The 16,908-nt window shown below is 40.9% G+C and overlaps 1 protein-coding gene and 1 long non-coding RNA gene across 2 annotated transcripts; one reads left to right on the top strand and one right to left on the bottom strand.

The window, feature by feature from the left end:
• The first annotated feature begins 3,498 nt into the window (after positions 1 to 3,498).
• Positions 3,499 to 4,702, top strand: LOC308382005. The gene is made up of 4 exons (XR_013969043.1): positions 3,499 to 3,636; positions 3,962 to 4,090; positions 4,204 to 4,344; positions 4,613 to 4,702. It is a non-coding gene; the product is annotated as an uncharacterized lncRNA (long non-coding RNA).
• Positions 4,703 to 5,979: 1,277 nt separating this feature from the next.
• Positions 5,980 to 9,402, bottom strand: LOC308381470 (uncharacterized protein). The gene is made up of 6 exons (XM_080859042.1): positions 9,014 to 9,402; positions 8,651 to 8,784; positions 7,460 to 7,607; positions 6,889 to 7,137; positions 6,534 to 6,801; positions 5,980 to 6,230 (listed from the first exon to the last, which is right to left on the bottom strand). The coding sequence occupies exons 1-6, from the start codon at positions 9,352 to 9,354 to the stop codon at positions 6,030 to 6,032; spliced, it is 1,341 nt and encodes a 446-aa protein (XP_080715168.1). The 5' UTR covers positions 9,355 to 9,402; the 3' UTR covers positions 5,980 to 6,029.
• Positions 9,403 to 16,908: the final 7,506 nt, after the last annotated feature.

The following is a 16,908-nucleotide window of genomic DNA, read 5'->3' as shown; positions in this document are numbered from 1 at the left end:
TTTATTTATTTATACTTACATATATTTATTTATACTTACATATATTTATTTATACTTACATTTTGTCATACATTTTGTCATACATTTTGTCAAACATTTTGTCATACTTACATTTTGTCATACATTTTGTCATACATTTTGTCATACTTATTGTCATACTTATTGTCATACTTATTGTCATACTTATTGTCCACGGTGTAACTTGCTTGCAGCAAAATAAATCCGTCATCCCCCGTCACCAAGTCAGGGGGCGGGTTAAAGCCTCTGATTGGTGAATGAACAGTATTACACACCAGGCAGGCTCAACCAGTCGATCCTCCAGACGGATATCTAATTTTGCCGGGTTTAGATGCCAAATGCCAAGCGCCAGTTAAGCAACCAGAATGTCGCAGAAAACTTATCCTCAGCTGCTTAGAGAGGCTGCTTCTTTAATTGAAGAGGCCCTCAACTCACCAACTACTACTAGTAGTATTTCTTCTCAAAGTAGCAGTAGCGCTGTCAACTCGCCAACTACTACTAGTAGTATTTCTTCTAGTAGTAGCAGTAGCGCTGTAGTCAACACGCCAACTAGTAATACACCTACCATCACTCCAATTCGAGGCAAGTACACTTATGTTGATCATAGTTATATGATCTTTATGAAGTTATGGGGCATTTACACCCAAACAGCGGCGCGGTGAAGGGATTTCACGTTCTGCTAGCATTACCTAAATACAATTGTGTCAGGGCCATGAAAAAGTTGGAAGCCACACAGCTAGCTAGGTAGTATTTTCTTCTATGACTAGCTAGCCTGTGTGTGTGTGTGTGTGTGTGTGTGTGTGTGTGTGTGTGTGTGTGTGTGTGTGTGTGTGTGTGGCCTATGAATGTCATATCTGTTTGTGGATAATGTCTCACACAACTAAAGCAAGCCATGTGTGCTGTGTAAAGATGCAGATAATGGGTAATATAGTAAATGTATTTTCATTTTGGATTATTTAATGTAGCTAATGCTAGAACCTTGAATGTGTTCTTACTTTTCAACAGCAGAGGTAGCAAGACTGTTTGCTCCTTATCACAGAGCCAACACCACCAGAGGGTCCACCACCAGAGGGTCCAGATTCATGCGACGAGCACTGCCGGGGTCTAACTTACAAAGGACCAGTTTCACACATACTTTCTGTGTGCTCAGTGACCATAAAGCATTACGAGTACCCAGCATACAGGAAAAAAATGAACTTAAAACCTCAGGCCTTGGCGAAAGGAGATTGTCCTTCACAGGTCTGTGTACCATTTACCATTGGGTACAATTTACACTGTATTGAAATGTAAAGCCCAGTAAGTATGTGCAGGACAGAGGATCCGACATTGCAAATGCATGTGTAGGTCTTTTTTTAAACTGTAATGCTCAGTCTTGTGGTGCATGTTTTGAAATATAGGAGATGAAGCAGACACAGAGATCATTTCCGCCACTCTTATTGACAACTTCCCGAAGCTGAAGGAGGCAGGAGGTTTCGAACTGATGAGAATTTGTGGCACGACAAGGTCCAGAGAGCTCTCGGTAATTCCTCATCCCAGTGAGGGTTACACTATACGGTATTTAAAAGCCCCAGAGACACTGGTAGGAAGAGCCACCCTGTATGTGCGACCACTGCAATGCAGTCTGGACCTTGTCCCTGTAAGTTCATATTTTATGTTCATATTCACATTCAAATGTATGTCTTCATAACAAAAAAATTGTACTACTATGTAACTGTATTAAAAATAGTTTCAGAATTCTCAGACGGTCCAGGGACCCATGGTGGCGTGCATCACGTGTCAACAGGAGTTCAGCTTCACAGACATTAAAGGCCACAGGGAAACATGCAATGGGTATGTTCGTGTTTGTGAGTGAGAACATGTTTTATATTTGTTTTTTTAGACCTTTTTCTGGTTTATACACTGTGATAAAACGGAACTATGAAGTTGTCAGATTAGTTTAAGATCAAAGTAGGGTACATCTTCTTTTGTGAAATTCTGTTGCGGTTATAATTAATATGTTTTATAAGCCATGTCAGATGAACCCCGGAATATTTTTCAGTCAGTGGGGCTGTAATAATATCTAATTCATAGGAGTTTGGATCAGGCAACTTCAACGACTAGTGTACCAGCAGAGCCACAAACAGCATCAGCAAGCGTTGTTGCTTATGAGCCCCAAACAACAAGTTTTAGCAGGAGAGCATCAGGAGAAACTTCTTTGGCCACGACCAGTGGGAGCTCAGGCCAGCCTTTTCAAGTGGAGGAAAATGATGTGGAGGACATAGAAGGTTGGCATGTTAGGAAAAGAAAAACATGGAATACACTTAAGTTAGGAATAGAGGTGAAGATCTAACACCTGTCCTGCTATAGATGGTACAGTTGAGTTCTGAAAGTTATTGAAGGTGTTGAACCCAGGCCCTTCTTAAAACATTTTCTTGCATGGTGCTGACAAGTATTCTCTTGTTTTTAACGTTACATAATGGCAGATTGGAAATCGATCACTGATCCAAGGCGTGCTGCGCAAAACTTCACAAGGGCTCTATTGAGCCAGAGTGAATTTGAGAAACCCCTGCGCCTAACAATGGACCTGGAAGACAGTGAGGAGGACAGGGAAAGGGCTCTGCTTTGGTTTTACAAAGAAAAGCGCAATTGGGCTTGTCCACTGAATTGTACCTTGGAAGGTTGGCATAGCAATACAGCACAACCACACCCATTGACAAGGCATTCAAGTCATTACAAGGGCCATCCCAGAAAAAAATCTTAATTGTGGAATAGTCTGAGAAAGACTGAGACATCAGTTGATGTCTTTTTGTTTCCTATATGCAGTTGTGCAGAATTATATCTACATCTACTGCCTACCAGAGATTTGGTTGTAATTTTTTACTGAAATTGAGCTTTTTGAAATGTTTACAAAAATCGACTAACTGACTAACAGCAAAGTGCCATGATAAAACCAGCCAATACATTTAGTAAGAGGTTGCCGCCCTTAACAGTTACTGAGTTGTACTGTACAAGAATGTTTATTTATTTTCAGGTGATGCTGCTGTTGGACCTGGAGTAGCTCGCCACTTCTTCTCCACATTGATGGCAAAAATTCAGTTTGGATTCAACTTGAACCTTGGTAAGTAGATTGTGTACAGTTTATCAAGGGACGTCTGTTCTGCAAATTGCCTAAAACCTTGGTTTCAAGCCCACCCTCTGTAAAGTCAAACCACCATGCTGTCAATCAACAGTATCATTGTCTCACCTTATTACCCACCTCTCCCAGTCATGAGCCATTACTCATTTGCATTACTCGATTCATCTATAGCCGCAAGCCTTTTCTACACTTTAGGTTGGTGCTCTATAATTCTTTAGCACCCTCTGTGTGTTATTTTATCTTTCTTAGGGAACACAGCACAGACGGTTCTCTTTGAGGGACAGCCTGACCACCTTGTCCCTGCCACATCAGAGTTTCTTATAGAGAGTAAACTCTTTGAGGTGGCCGGTAGAACAATGGGCCACTCATTTCTTCATGAAGGTCCTTGCCTCGCTGGGTTGAGTCCAGCTATAGTACATGTTGTTTTCTGTGGTGATCCAGAGGTGACAACAGTCACATTGGAAGACTGCCCAGACCTGGATGTGAGAACCACAATACAACTGGTATGTTACAACTACCTAAAATAATAGATATTTTCTGGTTTGAACAAATCACCGTGCTTTGAGTAACTACGGGTGGATACAGGCAAATATGTATGTGCTGGGCCTTTTATTATAAAACAAATTCAAAGGGCGACTTCCCAGATGGTTTAGTGTGACCCGATGGTGGGTCAGGTTACATTGCCTCTACTCATGTACAAAACAACTATGTCTCTCTTGCATGCATTTTCTCTCAGGCTTACTAAACCAGGTATTATAATATAAAACTGGGTTGGAAACAAATATATAAACCTGACGAGCAGGATTGTTACATTTTTGTAAACTTTAGCTGGAGGGTGAACAACCATTAAATCAAGACCAGGAAGAAGCCATATCAGAGCTTGCCCTATCCTGGGATTTGCCTGGTGTCTCGAAACTCAACCGGAGATGGCTCTACAATAAACTGCTACTGCATGCAGTAAGTAACTTGCATAAATTACTGACACATAAATCATACAATTATTGTATGTTAAAGTAAACTTTCACATCATGTCTGCATTGTTAATAAGGCAACACATTATTTATTTACAGGTGATTGGAAGGACCACAAGGCAGGTGAAGCAACTGAGACGGGGTCTGAAAGAAACGATGTTGTGGCCCCTCCTGACATCTAGACCTGATGTCGTCCCGCTCATTTTCCCCAGAATTAAGGACATACAGTACACACCACAAGTGATCATTCTTAAAATACTATTTGGACATAAACCTAAATAACAATTCCAGGATATTATGGATTAGACCAACTTATTTGATGTTAGATGACTCCATCATTGTTTTATGTTCTTCAAATCTAATACCAGTTTCTTAGGCAGAAACCAGTGTGGTTAGCCATGCATTTAATTGGTACCAAAGTAGCAGTAACTTGAATGAGGCTTCAGAAGTTGAGCGAATATATGTATATAATGTACAATATTTCACATAGTAAATTACTGCTTTGAAGATGGTCCTAGATCGCATCAATTGGCCCCTTGAGGAGGACAGCGATGAGGATGAAGACTTCAGCCTGGAGGAGAAGTGCCGCACCACCGGCTTCCTAAGGATGTTCATAGGAAATGGTATGTGACAAGTTGCCTCCTTAAATACTGTTCAGTTACAGGTACTGTTGAGTAAAAAACGAAACTGACATGATGTATATGTTGCTGAAAAATAAATGTTTGTGCTGAACATATTGTTTGCTAATGATGTTGACGAATTAGAGAAAATATTGAAGAAAATGTCTTCACTTAATTTCACAGCATCATCAACACAGCTGGCCGAACTTCTAAAGTTCTGGGTTGGATGGGAGGTCCTTCCACGAGAAATAAATGTGGAAATGTCACAGGGTCGATTTCCGACCTCATCTACCTGCTTTGAAATGCTGAAATTGCCTGTCCGTTTTGAGTCCTATACAGACTTTTATACGGCACTTCAAGCCTCTATTCAGACTGCTCACACAGGATTCGGTCTTATGTAATGAGGGAAGTGAGGATACATGTTCAATGTATCGTGCATCTAAACTGCATGATCAGTTTGTTTTGTTATCAGAGTGCTTTATCTTTGGGTACAAAATGTTTGCCCCTTTTTTCCCATTGTAATAATTAGGTATAGCGCTCACACAGGATTCAGTCTTATGTAATGAGGGAAGTGAGGATACATGTTCAATGTATCGTGCAGCTAAACTGCATGATCAGTTTGTTTTGTTATCAGAGTGCTTTATCTTTGGGTACAAAATGTTTGCCCCTTTTTTCCCATTGTAATAATTAGGTATAGCGCTCACACAGGATTCAGTCTTATGTAATGAGGGAAGTGAGGATACATGTTCAATGTATCGTGCAGCTAAACTGCATGATCAGTTTGTTTTGTTATCAGAGTGCTTTATCTTTGGGTACAAAATGTTTGCCCCTTTTTTCCCATTGTAATAATTAGGTATAGCAATTTTACCAAAATAATGCTTACGCATCATTTGAAGTTTTTTTTAAAGGAGAACTGGTTAAAGGTTTTTTTTCCTAGAACTGTGGAGAACTTGCTGTAAATTCTGACTTGTTGCACAGTGGATGTACCAGTAGCTTCTGACTCTGTCATTTCATTCCTTATAATAATTAAGTAATTATTCATTTTAAACAAAGGTTATGCGTAATTGGTCAAGTGTTTAGGTATTTTATTGTAATCTTTTCTAGACCTGTAGACTTGATGTAAATCAGTACTGAGCTGTAGCACAGTGGGTGCACCAATAGCTTCTTCCATATTGGAGTTTTTGGTATGACGTCAAGTAAATGTGTTCTCAAAGCATTGGGTCTCAATTTTTTATTATCACACAATAATACCCAAACACAATACCATTAATAAACATTGGTTGCTCCCACACCTATCAAGGTATCTTATCTTTCATCAATCATCCTTGATAGACGTTGCACTGTCTCAAGGTAGATCTGCATTGCATCGGAGCAGGACTCCACTGGAGCAGGCAATGAGGCCACTTCATCATCCTCAAGTTGGCGAGGCAGTTGAACCTCGGGTACAGTCACTCTGCCATGGTGGTTGTGTGGTCCGTCCCAGTCAATTCCATAGTCTTCATCCACCTGAAGTACACAATCCATTTCACACAAATTTTGTAAGTTCAGCTAAAGAATAAAATAACATTTACCTGGTAACAGTTTTAAAACTCCATGAATTAAAGAAAATTAGGAAAGTAGCATGTATGGTCCTTTTCTGTTTTTAAAGCAACTTAATGAATTGCACTGTATTTTGTAACCACCCACAGTGTCTATAATAGATCAGTAAAATATAATTTTGTACCGAAGAATAGCATGGAAGTACAATATAAATGCCTTTGATTGAGCCAGATAATTCAGTAGCAAACTTTACAATTACAATTGATATACCTCTGCTAGATCCTCCACATCTTCCCATGCATGGCTCATCCATAGTTGTAGTGGAGTTTGATTGTGCTCAGTTCGGAGACCATGATTGTTCCAGCCGTCTTTGAATGAATCAAGGTGCTTCTGTACAAGTGGAATGAACGTCCAGTGCAAGGCATACAGATGGACTTCGTTGTCTGGCTCAAGAAATCCCTGCTCTTCCAAGGTGAAGAAGATGTGGTAGAACAGGTCCAGGACATGCTCATAGACATCCCTCCACATCCTCTCAATTCTGAAAATATACAGCAAAAATGAGTAATTGACTTGATTTTCTTTTACTGTGGGTTGGGGTGGTTGTACATGACATCGCATAGCCTACCTTTGGTTGTGGACACTTCGACCTGTGATGTGCGAGTTTCTGTTTGCTCCTCTTCTCTGAATCATTAACTCTGCCACAACTGTGTTCTCCCCACCTTTGTCTGAACGAACCCTTGAAGGCAACCCAAACTGATCAATAGCCGTTTGAAAGCTGTTGAGAACAGTGTCTGCACGGTTATTTGTTGAGACTGTAAGGTACACTAGCAGTCGACTGAAGCCATCGATTCCACCATGAACCACGAACCTCCATCTGTTTTTGGGGGGAGGGGGACAAAATAATGGGTGTTTTCTCTAAAAATATGAAATGATGCTGAAAACCAAATAGGGCAGTGACTTGACTTTAGCATTTCAGTAGCATTCATAATAAAAACAGTAGCTTCAGGGTTATCATCACCTCCATCCATAGGTCTATCATTGACGTATTTGTATTTGCCCATTTGTGTTGTGTTATAACTAGACTAACATTCCGTGCAAGGCCTCTACTGGGCAGTTGTTGGCTTGGTGTTGCAGTATCATTTAATAAAGTTAGCATATGAACATAACATGATTAGATGGAAGGGATTGCACTCTACCTTATCAACTTGTGATTTCCATCAATGTGCCATAAACTATTAGGTCCAGGCACAGAATACTGTCTTCTTCTGAGTGTCTGCAATCGAAGAGCTCTTATGGCAGTACCCGCTGGGTCCACTCGGCGCAAAGAGGCTTGCACCCTTGAAACTACAAAATGACATACAAAACATATATATTTAACTTTATATTATATATATAGAACAGTGGAGTCTTCTTGGGGGAGAATGGGTAGGATCCTCCTCCTCCTCAGTGACAAAAATAAAATATAGGCCTGTGGGAGCCATTATTGTTCACCTATGGGGTTAATAGGGCTTGTTTCATTTGAGTGTGGTTTGTGGTGGTTGGTTTATGTTTGGGCACAGGTTACCTATATATTCGGCTCGGCCATAGGTGGCGGGTCAAAGACTATATAGGGTCACAGGTATCATTGTACGGGACCCTAGGGTGACTTGAGGTCATACTGTTTTTACCGCTTTGATGTATAATAAACGGGAACCCCCCAAACGAACACACTTCAGTCTGGACATTGGTTCTGTACAGCGCGTAATAAACTGGATCCCCCGAAGCCACTACTATGGTAGGACTGGATGGTCGCTACAAGGCCTATCTTTTTATCTATTCCGCCATAGTTTGCATAAGGCTGGTATTAGGATGTTACGCTGTAGCATGGTTCGTATGTCCTCAGTTTTTGAATCACCAGTGATGAAGAAAGTGTTTTGTCCGTCTCTTCATAAACGGAGTGACTAAGTTCAGTTGAGTTCTGGGTTTTAATAAGTATTTATCAATCTGTAGATTGGGAGAGAAAACCAGACCTCTGACAATAAATAACAACACAACACCAGGCTTAGGTCTCAATCATGTCTCTCTCCGCTCTGAAGGCCAGAGGACCATCTTTTCTAGGGCACAAAAATGTAAACATAGATAGTGACAGTCAAGTCCTAATTACGTTACAACTCTCAGACTAGAGAGTTCATAGTTGGAACTCTACCTTTAGTCATGACAAGGGACATTTACCCATTACTTTCTCCAGACCCTGAACATCTATAAACCCTGACAGACACAATATACTCTTATTAATAGCAAGCTCACATGAGAACATACCAACTACTATCCAATGACTAGTTCTATTTATTAGTGAATAATGTAAGCACACAGGAAATCACAGTTCCTTCCACACCAGACGACCTTACTTGGAACTCGCACTCCTCTTGATTTTAGATGACCATGAATAAGCTTGTACCCCGTGTTGGGATGAATTCTATGGACATCAGTGACAATACCATCCAATTCCTCATCACAAATCAAAGAATACAGATCTGAAACTCTGTAATGAACAATAAATAATATGATAGATCATTTAAAACAAACGTATTAATCTTAAAATGTAATTTATCATATAGGCCTAGCTAATACTATTAATAGCGTATTTGCAAAGCTATATACCCCTTAAAGCATATGATGTTGCGCATAAGCTGCCCGTGTCATCTAGGATAGTCCCTGCTACGCTACCAGTACCAGCAAATGGTTACCCATCTTAATCTTAAATAGCCTACCTGATACCACTCTGCTGCATTCGTCGCTTAATAGTGCGCTTGGACACTCCAAAAAGGTTCGCAATAGACTGTATTTTCAGCCCAGAAAGTGCGTAGTGTTCAATTGTGCCAGCCGGCAAATCAAACGGAGTACGACCACCTCCAGTGTTTATCTCCTGTATCGTATCACTTTGGAGGCTCATCTGCTGAACCATCTCGCTGAGAATCGTGTACACATTCTCATCGATGTCTGTGTCAGTCAGGGCCGATATTGTTGAAATTATTTCAGCGAAGCCCTCAATATGATTTAAAAAATTGACCGAATTGTCAGTTGCCTCCATCTCCTCAGCTACAGCCAACATTTCGACAATAGTAGCACGCAATATTTCAATTATTGGATCCGCACTGGGTGCTGCCATCTTGAATTAGTCAAAAGCAGTAGATTCAAGTAGAACCACCAATCAGAGGCTTTAACCCGCCCCCTGACTTGGTGACGGTGATGACGGATTTATTTTGCTGCAAGCAAGTTACACCGTGGACAATAAGTATGACAATAAGTATGACAATAAGTATGACAATAAGTATGACAAAATGTATGACAAAATGTACGACAAAATGTAAGTATGACAAAATGTATGACAAAATGTATGACAAAATGTATGACAAAATGTAAGTATAAATAAATATATGTAAGTATAAATAAATATATGTAAGTATAAATAAATAAATGTAGGTATAAATACATCTAATTATGTATTAATCCAAGTATTTAACCATTCATTTATTTATTTATTTAGTTATTTATTTATTTAGTTTTGGCCCCGATAATCCTCCATATATGCATGCATGCTACTTCAAAATGGGTGGGTCTGTCATACTTTAAAAAGCTGGGTGTTCTCTTTTGTTTTTGCAGATTGCAAGCCTCCCATGGCCAGCCTTTTATCAAGATCAAGTTAGAACTTGAAATATTTTATATCCTTTAACATTTATGTGGAATGGAATTAATCACAGCACAAAAGCAATATGATGACTTGTTTGTCTGATCCCTAAACCATTGCCTGAAGTGTTCTTCATTGTGCAACTGTGGGTCTGTGTTGTGTAACTTGCTTAAGCAAGGCTTGGAAGAAGACTTGAAAACAATGGGCCACTGTGTTTGCTCTATGCAGGCACATGCTGTTATGCAACCTTCTGCAGATGATGATGGACGCTGTCCAGTCGTCTCTATGATCTGGGGAGCCGTGGTGACACGATGCTGTCACACAAGCTTTAAGAGGCTCAGAGAGGTGGGGGAAGGAGGGATGTGGTGTCAGGACTATTTGTGCCATACATGTTCATGTGCGATGGTGGGGGCAGCTGTTCCAGTGTTTTTGTGTGGTGGGTTTGTGGCCACATGTAGCTATGTATGTTTGTGTGTGTCTGTTGGTGGTGATAAGAGACGTTTTTGTGAAAAAAAGCATCACCACAGATGTGTTTGTGGTTGTGAAGTTGGGCATGTTAGGGGGGCAGAACTTTACTAAAGACAGTTTACATTTAGCAAGCAAGTGAGGGACATCATTGTAAGGAAAGCACTCAACCTACCCTGTGTCCACTTCATGGTTGCCAATGCTTGCCATGGTACCATCAGAAGTTGTGGCAGTAGCCTTGGTAACAGAGGGTGTGCCTAAGTGTTTGCAAAGCACTATGGGAGAAAACTACAGAGATCCATGTCTGGGTTGAAACAAGAATCAACATTTAGGAAGGGCCAATTATTAAAATGACTATAAAGGGGATTTAGGTACTCAACAAATAAAAGCATTTAAGCAACACCATTTTTAAGAGTTTGAAAACGAGACTTTTCTAGGATTACACATGTTTGCTAGATCTGGTAAACAGCTTTAAGGGTGACTGGAGCACTGACATTTACTATGAGAACTAAATAACTGTCAAATGATTTGAACAAGAATCCCCACTTACTTCATAACAATAAAGTAAGCTTGGCCAAAGTTCCCACAGCACATATCTATCACATAAAAGGTCCACAGGGGGTTAGTTGTGGTTTCATAGCATCAGAGTTGAATTTGACAATACGCCAATGATTTGACAGGGTATCCACCAGGCAAAGGGGTGTAGTGAATGACCAAATCTTGAAAGCTGTCCAATTTCAGAATTTTATGATATTCTCTGATTCTTTCTGTAAAATAAACGTACTCTGCTTGTCTGTTTTGTCATCGCTTGGTTTTTCTGACTTTGTCAACTGGTTGACCAAGTGCAGAAACAGCAGATGTTTATCAAAAACCAGCCCCACCCTGTATTGCGCAAGATCTGCAGTGGGGTGCATGCTGTTGCTTGAGCTACTGTATGACAATGAAGAGCCTATTGACACAGACCCACTGCAGACGGTGTTCTCAGTGCATTCTGTTCCTATGAGTCAATTGGAATGGTTTCGTGTGTGTGTGTGTGCGTGCGTGCATAAAACACACAGGCCTGTGCAAAGATCCTCTGTCAGTAACCCGAAGTTGCTGTTAGAATCCACAATTGGCTTCATGTCAATAACCTACCACCCTGGGGTAATGCAGTACTCAGATACACACACGCAAATATACACCTACACAGTATTTTAAACACAAAATTAGGCTAGGTCATGGGGTGTACAAATTACTTATCACTGACTGTTTAAATATTCATTAAGTTAATGGTGAAATGTGGTTTAGTGTTGGATCAGCATCATCATTCGAAACGTTTCACACAAAGTTAGTGTGCAGCATTTCTGAATGTTGTGTTTTACTGCAGGTTTTTACATGTGTGCACATTAGACATTGTTCAAGGTAGGTCTGCCAAAGGGGTCTGCAATTGAATGCTATTTGTCAGGCATGTCACAGCAACCAAAGAAGAACTTGTATGTTCTGCTGTTGTTTTTCCTCGTCTCTTGGTGACCTGGGGCTATTTCAAACAAACTACAGTGGAATGAAAACTGCAATGAAAGCCTCTTCAGTTTCAGACCGGCCCCATGCAGCTCTACAGTTTCCTTCTTCGCCTCTTGACATCAATGCCTGTTGAGACTAGGTCAAGGGTAGAGCTGTTGAACTCTTTGTTTTTCCCATGTTGCTCACGGACAGTCATGTCATTTATACAGACTGTAAGCCTATCTGGACTGAAGAATCTGATACATCATGGAACACTTCAAACCGTTCTGCGTAGAAAGAATGGGTCAGAAGTGTCTTCAGACTTTGTGTGTCTCATTGTTATAAGACGACAACTGTATGTATTTTGATATGGACTTAAAATGTCAAATCTGTGTCAGGCTGCAGGAACATACGACCAACATGGTGTTGTTTGTCAAGACCAGTTTTATCTGACCTCTCTCATATTACAGCAACGTGAATGTAGCTTCTGTATCTCTCACACGCACACTGTGACAAACAATGTAGCTTGGGGAAGCCATGTCTGCTCTGAGCAATGGACGTGTTAGTGCAGGTGACATGAAGAGACATCAAAGGATTCAACGAGTGAAGAGTTGCCTGTTACTTGATTGTATGTTTTGAAACAGAATGTTTGCAGCTGTTTGCCCTTGAGCCATTGGATTTAAGAACTGCAGTGACTTCACCAAGGAAAAATCCTACACATGCTATCTTGTGTGTACAAACAAAACACTTTTTATTGACAAGTTGAAGGACATGTTTAACTTTTTCTTCCTGTACCAGTTAGGGTGATTATGTGGATGTTGTGCTCTCTGGACAGATGTCAGCTGTTCCACTCTGACCCCATGACGCTGGCGGTCAGGGATCAGGGATCACGGCACCATCTCACGCCGTGCTCACCTTCCCACTCCACAAGGCTCGAGGGCGAGATGTTCTCTTCCCATAGGTGAGGTGGAGGCCTCAAGCACTGCCACAGCGTGGGTGGGGAGTTCCTTCTTGCCGCAATCCTGCGGATGACTGGACTGAGTCTGGAAGGATGAGTGTCACAGCTGTGTGCCTCCTTGCGTGATTCAGGAATGCACCAGTACATTTGCATGTGAGGTCATGTGCTTTTACGTCAGAGAGGAGATCATGGAAATGATATGTAAGGTGGTTTGTCAAGTTCCTAGCCTCTTAGCATTTCACTCCTATACCATTCAATTCACAAACCATTCTCATCACTCAGTTGGTCCACGGTCTCAACTGATGTAAATCACCTGTTGAACATGTGAAACACAACATATGTTAAAGTATTTGGCAGATGCCGCCAAATACTTAAATACTTATTTTTATCCCAAATCATGTTACATTTCACCACCAATCAGTAGAGCACCATTAGTAATTGTTGACATATTGACATATAAAACAATGAGCTCTGAAGAGACGGGTCTTCAGTATAGAAGGGGTTTCTCCTGATCAGATGCTCATTCAAACCCCGGGACACCACAAATTTAAAAAAAAAGTCTCTTGCCTGCTGAGCCAAGATTCCTAAAGCCAGTCATCATCTCTTTCTTTCTGTTGAAAGCCCTGCAGGGTATAAAACTGGGTTCAAACCTGGCAGTTCTGCACAACAACTTTGCCTTTGCCTGAGTGTACAGAGAGAGAGCTCAAGGAGTTTGCCATGTAAGCATCTTTGCCTTTCCCTCAAACAGCCCTGGGCTGGTCGGCATGTTGTGCAGATGCAATGAACGACAGTACCTTGATCCTCTGCACTGTGTTGGCATGACTAATTGTTAGTATTTGTCCAACGGTACACTGTTAAGTATTTGGGGCTAGTTCAGGCATGTTACAGCAGGCCCTAGACTGATGGACCTGAAGATAAACATTCACACCTTCCTCATAAGTAATTTTGCCATGCTACTGTCAACTTTGATGCGTGTGGTTTTTGTGTGTGTTGTTTTCTGCTTTCAGCTATTCGATAACATTTTAATGGTCTGGCCCTGTTACATTTTATGTTTAATTTCACTACCTTTAACATGTTTATATGTGTGGAGTTGCACTGGGTACTTGTGAGGAGGTCAAGGCGATCTAGAAGACATTTGTGTGTGTGACAGAGAGAGCAACAGAGACAAAGACTAATGGAGAGATGGCTGTTTATTCACGTTTAAAACAATAAACAATGCTCTTCGCTTTCACTCTGTTTTCCAGACCTTATTCAGTGGGAGACTGGTGCTGGCATGCCCACACACACAAACACATAAACACACACATAAACACACACACAGACACACACAGACACACACACACACACACACACACACACACACACACACACACACAGAGAGAGACGCACACAGAGACCCTTTTAGAATGGAGCCGGTGACCTCTGCTGACTGTGTGATGGCTCTTAGTGGACAGCCTGTTGCCCTGACTGAAAATAACTTCTGGACTCATATGCCGCATGTGGGAGACTGTTTAATTGAGTTAGGCAGTTGTTGCTGCAGGACGAACAGGAAGACTTAAGATTGGCTGTTCAGCATTAGAGCGTAAACACCAACCACAGAGAGGCAAACTACTTTTTCTCAGAAATGTTGATGAGATATAGCTCCATATTTGCAATATTTGTGACTGTCATTCTATTTTGCTTGGCACTGACTTGCGACAACTCATCTACTCTATAGCCAAAAGAAAATGTCATGGAGTCGGGTCTGTCTTTTATAAAGAAAATGATTTAATGTCATGGAGTCGTGTCTGTCTTGTATAAAGGACTTAGTTACTTTGTCAAGTCCACCTTGTCTCACAACTGCCTCACTCTTCCCTTTATCACTTCACGTGTACTCATAGCCATAAGTTGAATTCAGCTGGCACCTAGTGGTACATTTGTGTAATTGTTTCAGAAGTGGGTCTTGCATCCCAATGGTACTCCTTAACCAGTTAAATGGCTTGTATGTGTTTCAAATGAATTACATAAATATCCTGATAAAATACACAGAATAGAGGCCAAAGTTAAGTAATGTTTTGAAAGTGGTAATGTTCATCTGATTGTGAAAAACTCACTCGGGATCAGTTAACACAGCCAAGTGTCATGTCACAAGGAAGCATAATGTTGATGTGCATCAGATGGTGGAGCAAAGTGCTAACAATGTCAAGGTTAAGTTTCAAATCCTTGGCAGTAAACATTCTGAACTGTGTACCTTACCTGTACTTTTACTGGTCTGCGATAAAAGTGTCAGCTAAAACAATAAATAAAATAGGCATAAAGCACTTTCATCTGTCTGCATACTGGAACATCAATGGACAAGGAAAGTCCATCTGATTGGTTTGACTTGCCCCTCCAGCCTGGCTCATCCAGTCTTACTGTGAAGAGTGCTTTTGGGACACCAAGACTGTAATGTAATACATGGCTTTAGAGAAACTTTTCCACTGACCAGAAAGCGGAGAGAAGGTTTTAATGTTTTAGTTGGGGTCTCTGCTCTGCTATGCTCATGGCTCCATTCTCTAACCTCTGTTCAGGGAATGACCAGGTTGGTCCCTCGGTCAGGTCTGGGTGTGTCAACGGTAAGGTGAGCCTGTTTGCAGGACTCTGTTCACGGTACAGATGAATAGCACAAGTGGCACTCTCCTTCTATATTGCTTCATATGTTTGTGATATATGGGATCTATATATTATTATATTTATATATTATATATTCCTGTGAGAGACACAAATAAGGAATGTAACAAATCCTCAATTAAATGTCGATTATGTCTGCTGACAATGTTCAATCAAGTATGTGGTGCAGTTGATAGATCATTGTCCTGTATCGACAGGATGGGACCACTCAGGGACGATCAAAAGCTGTTCTGGTCAGATACGCCTACAAGACTGGTCCAACCACCTGTGGATGTGGAAAAGCATACCACACTATGGAGCACTGCCTTGTCTGCCCTATACCACCCAACCCTTGCAGCTCAAAAGACCTTGCAGTGTTCAATACAAATGCAAAGAACTGTGTAAAGGAATGGTAAACTGTGAAACCATCACGCTTCAGAAAAACGAAAGGAAGAACAGGATGTGGTGTCTTTATGAATATCGACAGGATCGAAACAAATCAGGGATATATGTCAGTTAGATTGTACAACATTTTTGTGTTGCATTTTTGTTACATGCAAGGTAAGGAATTAACAGTGTTGGGCTGGACAATATGTTCAGTGGCTTATAAGCTTTCTGCTAATTATTGTTCATTGTTGTTGTTTTATATGTATATGTAGCCCTTTGAGATTTGTATGATGTAAAGTGCAATACAAATAAAATGTATTATTATTATTATTATTATTATTATTATTATTATCATTGTCATGTTTCAGCCCTTGCCATAGCTGCCTGTTATCCTCAAGGTTACAGTGTGTGTTTATTCTGAGGGAGTTAGCCAGAACATCTAGGTTAGTTTGTAACCATGGTTCCATGATTGAGGGAACAGGAGGGAATCAACCCTTCCAGAGCGACGGCTGGAGCCAAAGACACGCACGCATGGATCTCACACCCTGGCTATAAATCATCTAATCATCTCACACGGAGCAGCGATTATCTAACTGACATTCTGGCCCACATAGGCAGACAACACAAACTGCTATTAAAATATGTATCAGTGAATGTTCAGAATGAGTTGATAGCCTCCATTCATTGTGTGAAATATTGAGATTTAGTCAATCACATAAACTCTCTCCTTTAGAACCAGCCTGTTATATGTTCTTATTGTTAATTTTAATATGATTAGACACACAATATTGTTCCCTTTCAGTTGATTCACTGAGTACAACACAGATAGTATAGGTATACTCTCGACCTGATAAGGATCACAATGACGCCTGCCTGAGAGTTGTCCAGGCCTGAAGAGGGTTGGTGCAGCCTTATGCATGTGCGTTTGGTCGCTAGCTCAGACGGTCCACTCTTGAACGGTACGTGAAATTCGTCCACCAAATCCTTCATCAAGCTGCTGTCGAGCATGACCCCGAATCTGCCAAACTCCGAGGGCAAGATGGAGAAGTGGTTGCTGGCTG

This window comes from Sprattus sprattus (genome assembly GCF_963457725.1).
Source record: "Sprattus sprattus genome assembly, chromosome: 20".
Classification (NCBI taxonomy): domain Eukaryota; kingdom Metazoa; phylum Chordata; class Actinopteri; order Clupeiformes; family Clupeidae; genus Sprattus; species Sprattus sprattus.
The sequence above is the reverse complement of the archived record's forward strand: the minus strand, read 5'-3'. Positions and strand labels throughout refer to the sequence as shown.

Coding starts and splice junctions, on each gene's coding strand:
- LOC308381470 (XM_080859042.1), bottom strand. CDS start 9,354: ATGTTGGCTGTAGCTGAGGAGATGGAGGCAACTGACAATTCGGTCAAT. Junction 7,138..7,459: donor GGAAATCACAAGTTGATAAG/GTAGAGTGCAAT, acceptor CCCCAAAAACAG/ATGGAGGTTCGTGGTTCATG. Junction 6,802..6,888: donor CGAAGTGTCCACAACCAAAG/GTAGGCTATGCG, acceptor GTATATTTTCAG/AATTGAGAGGATGTGGAGGG.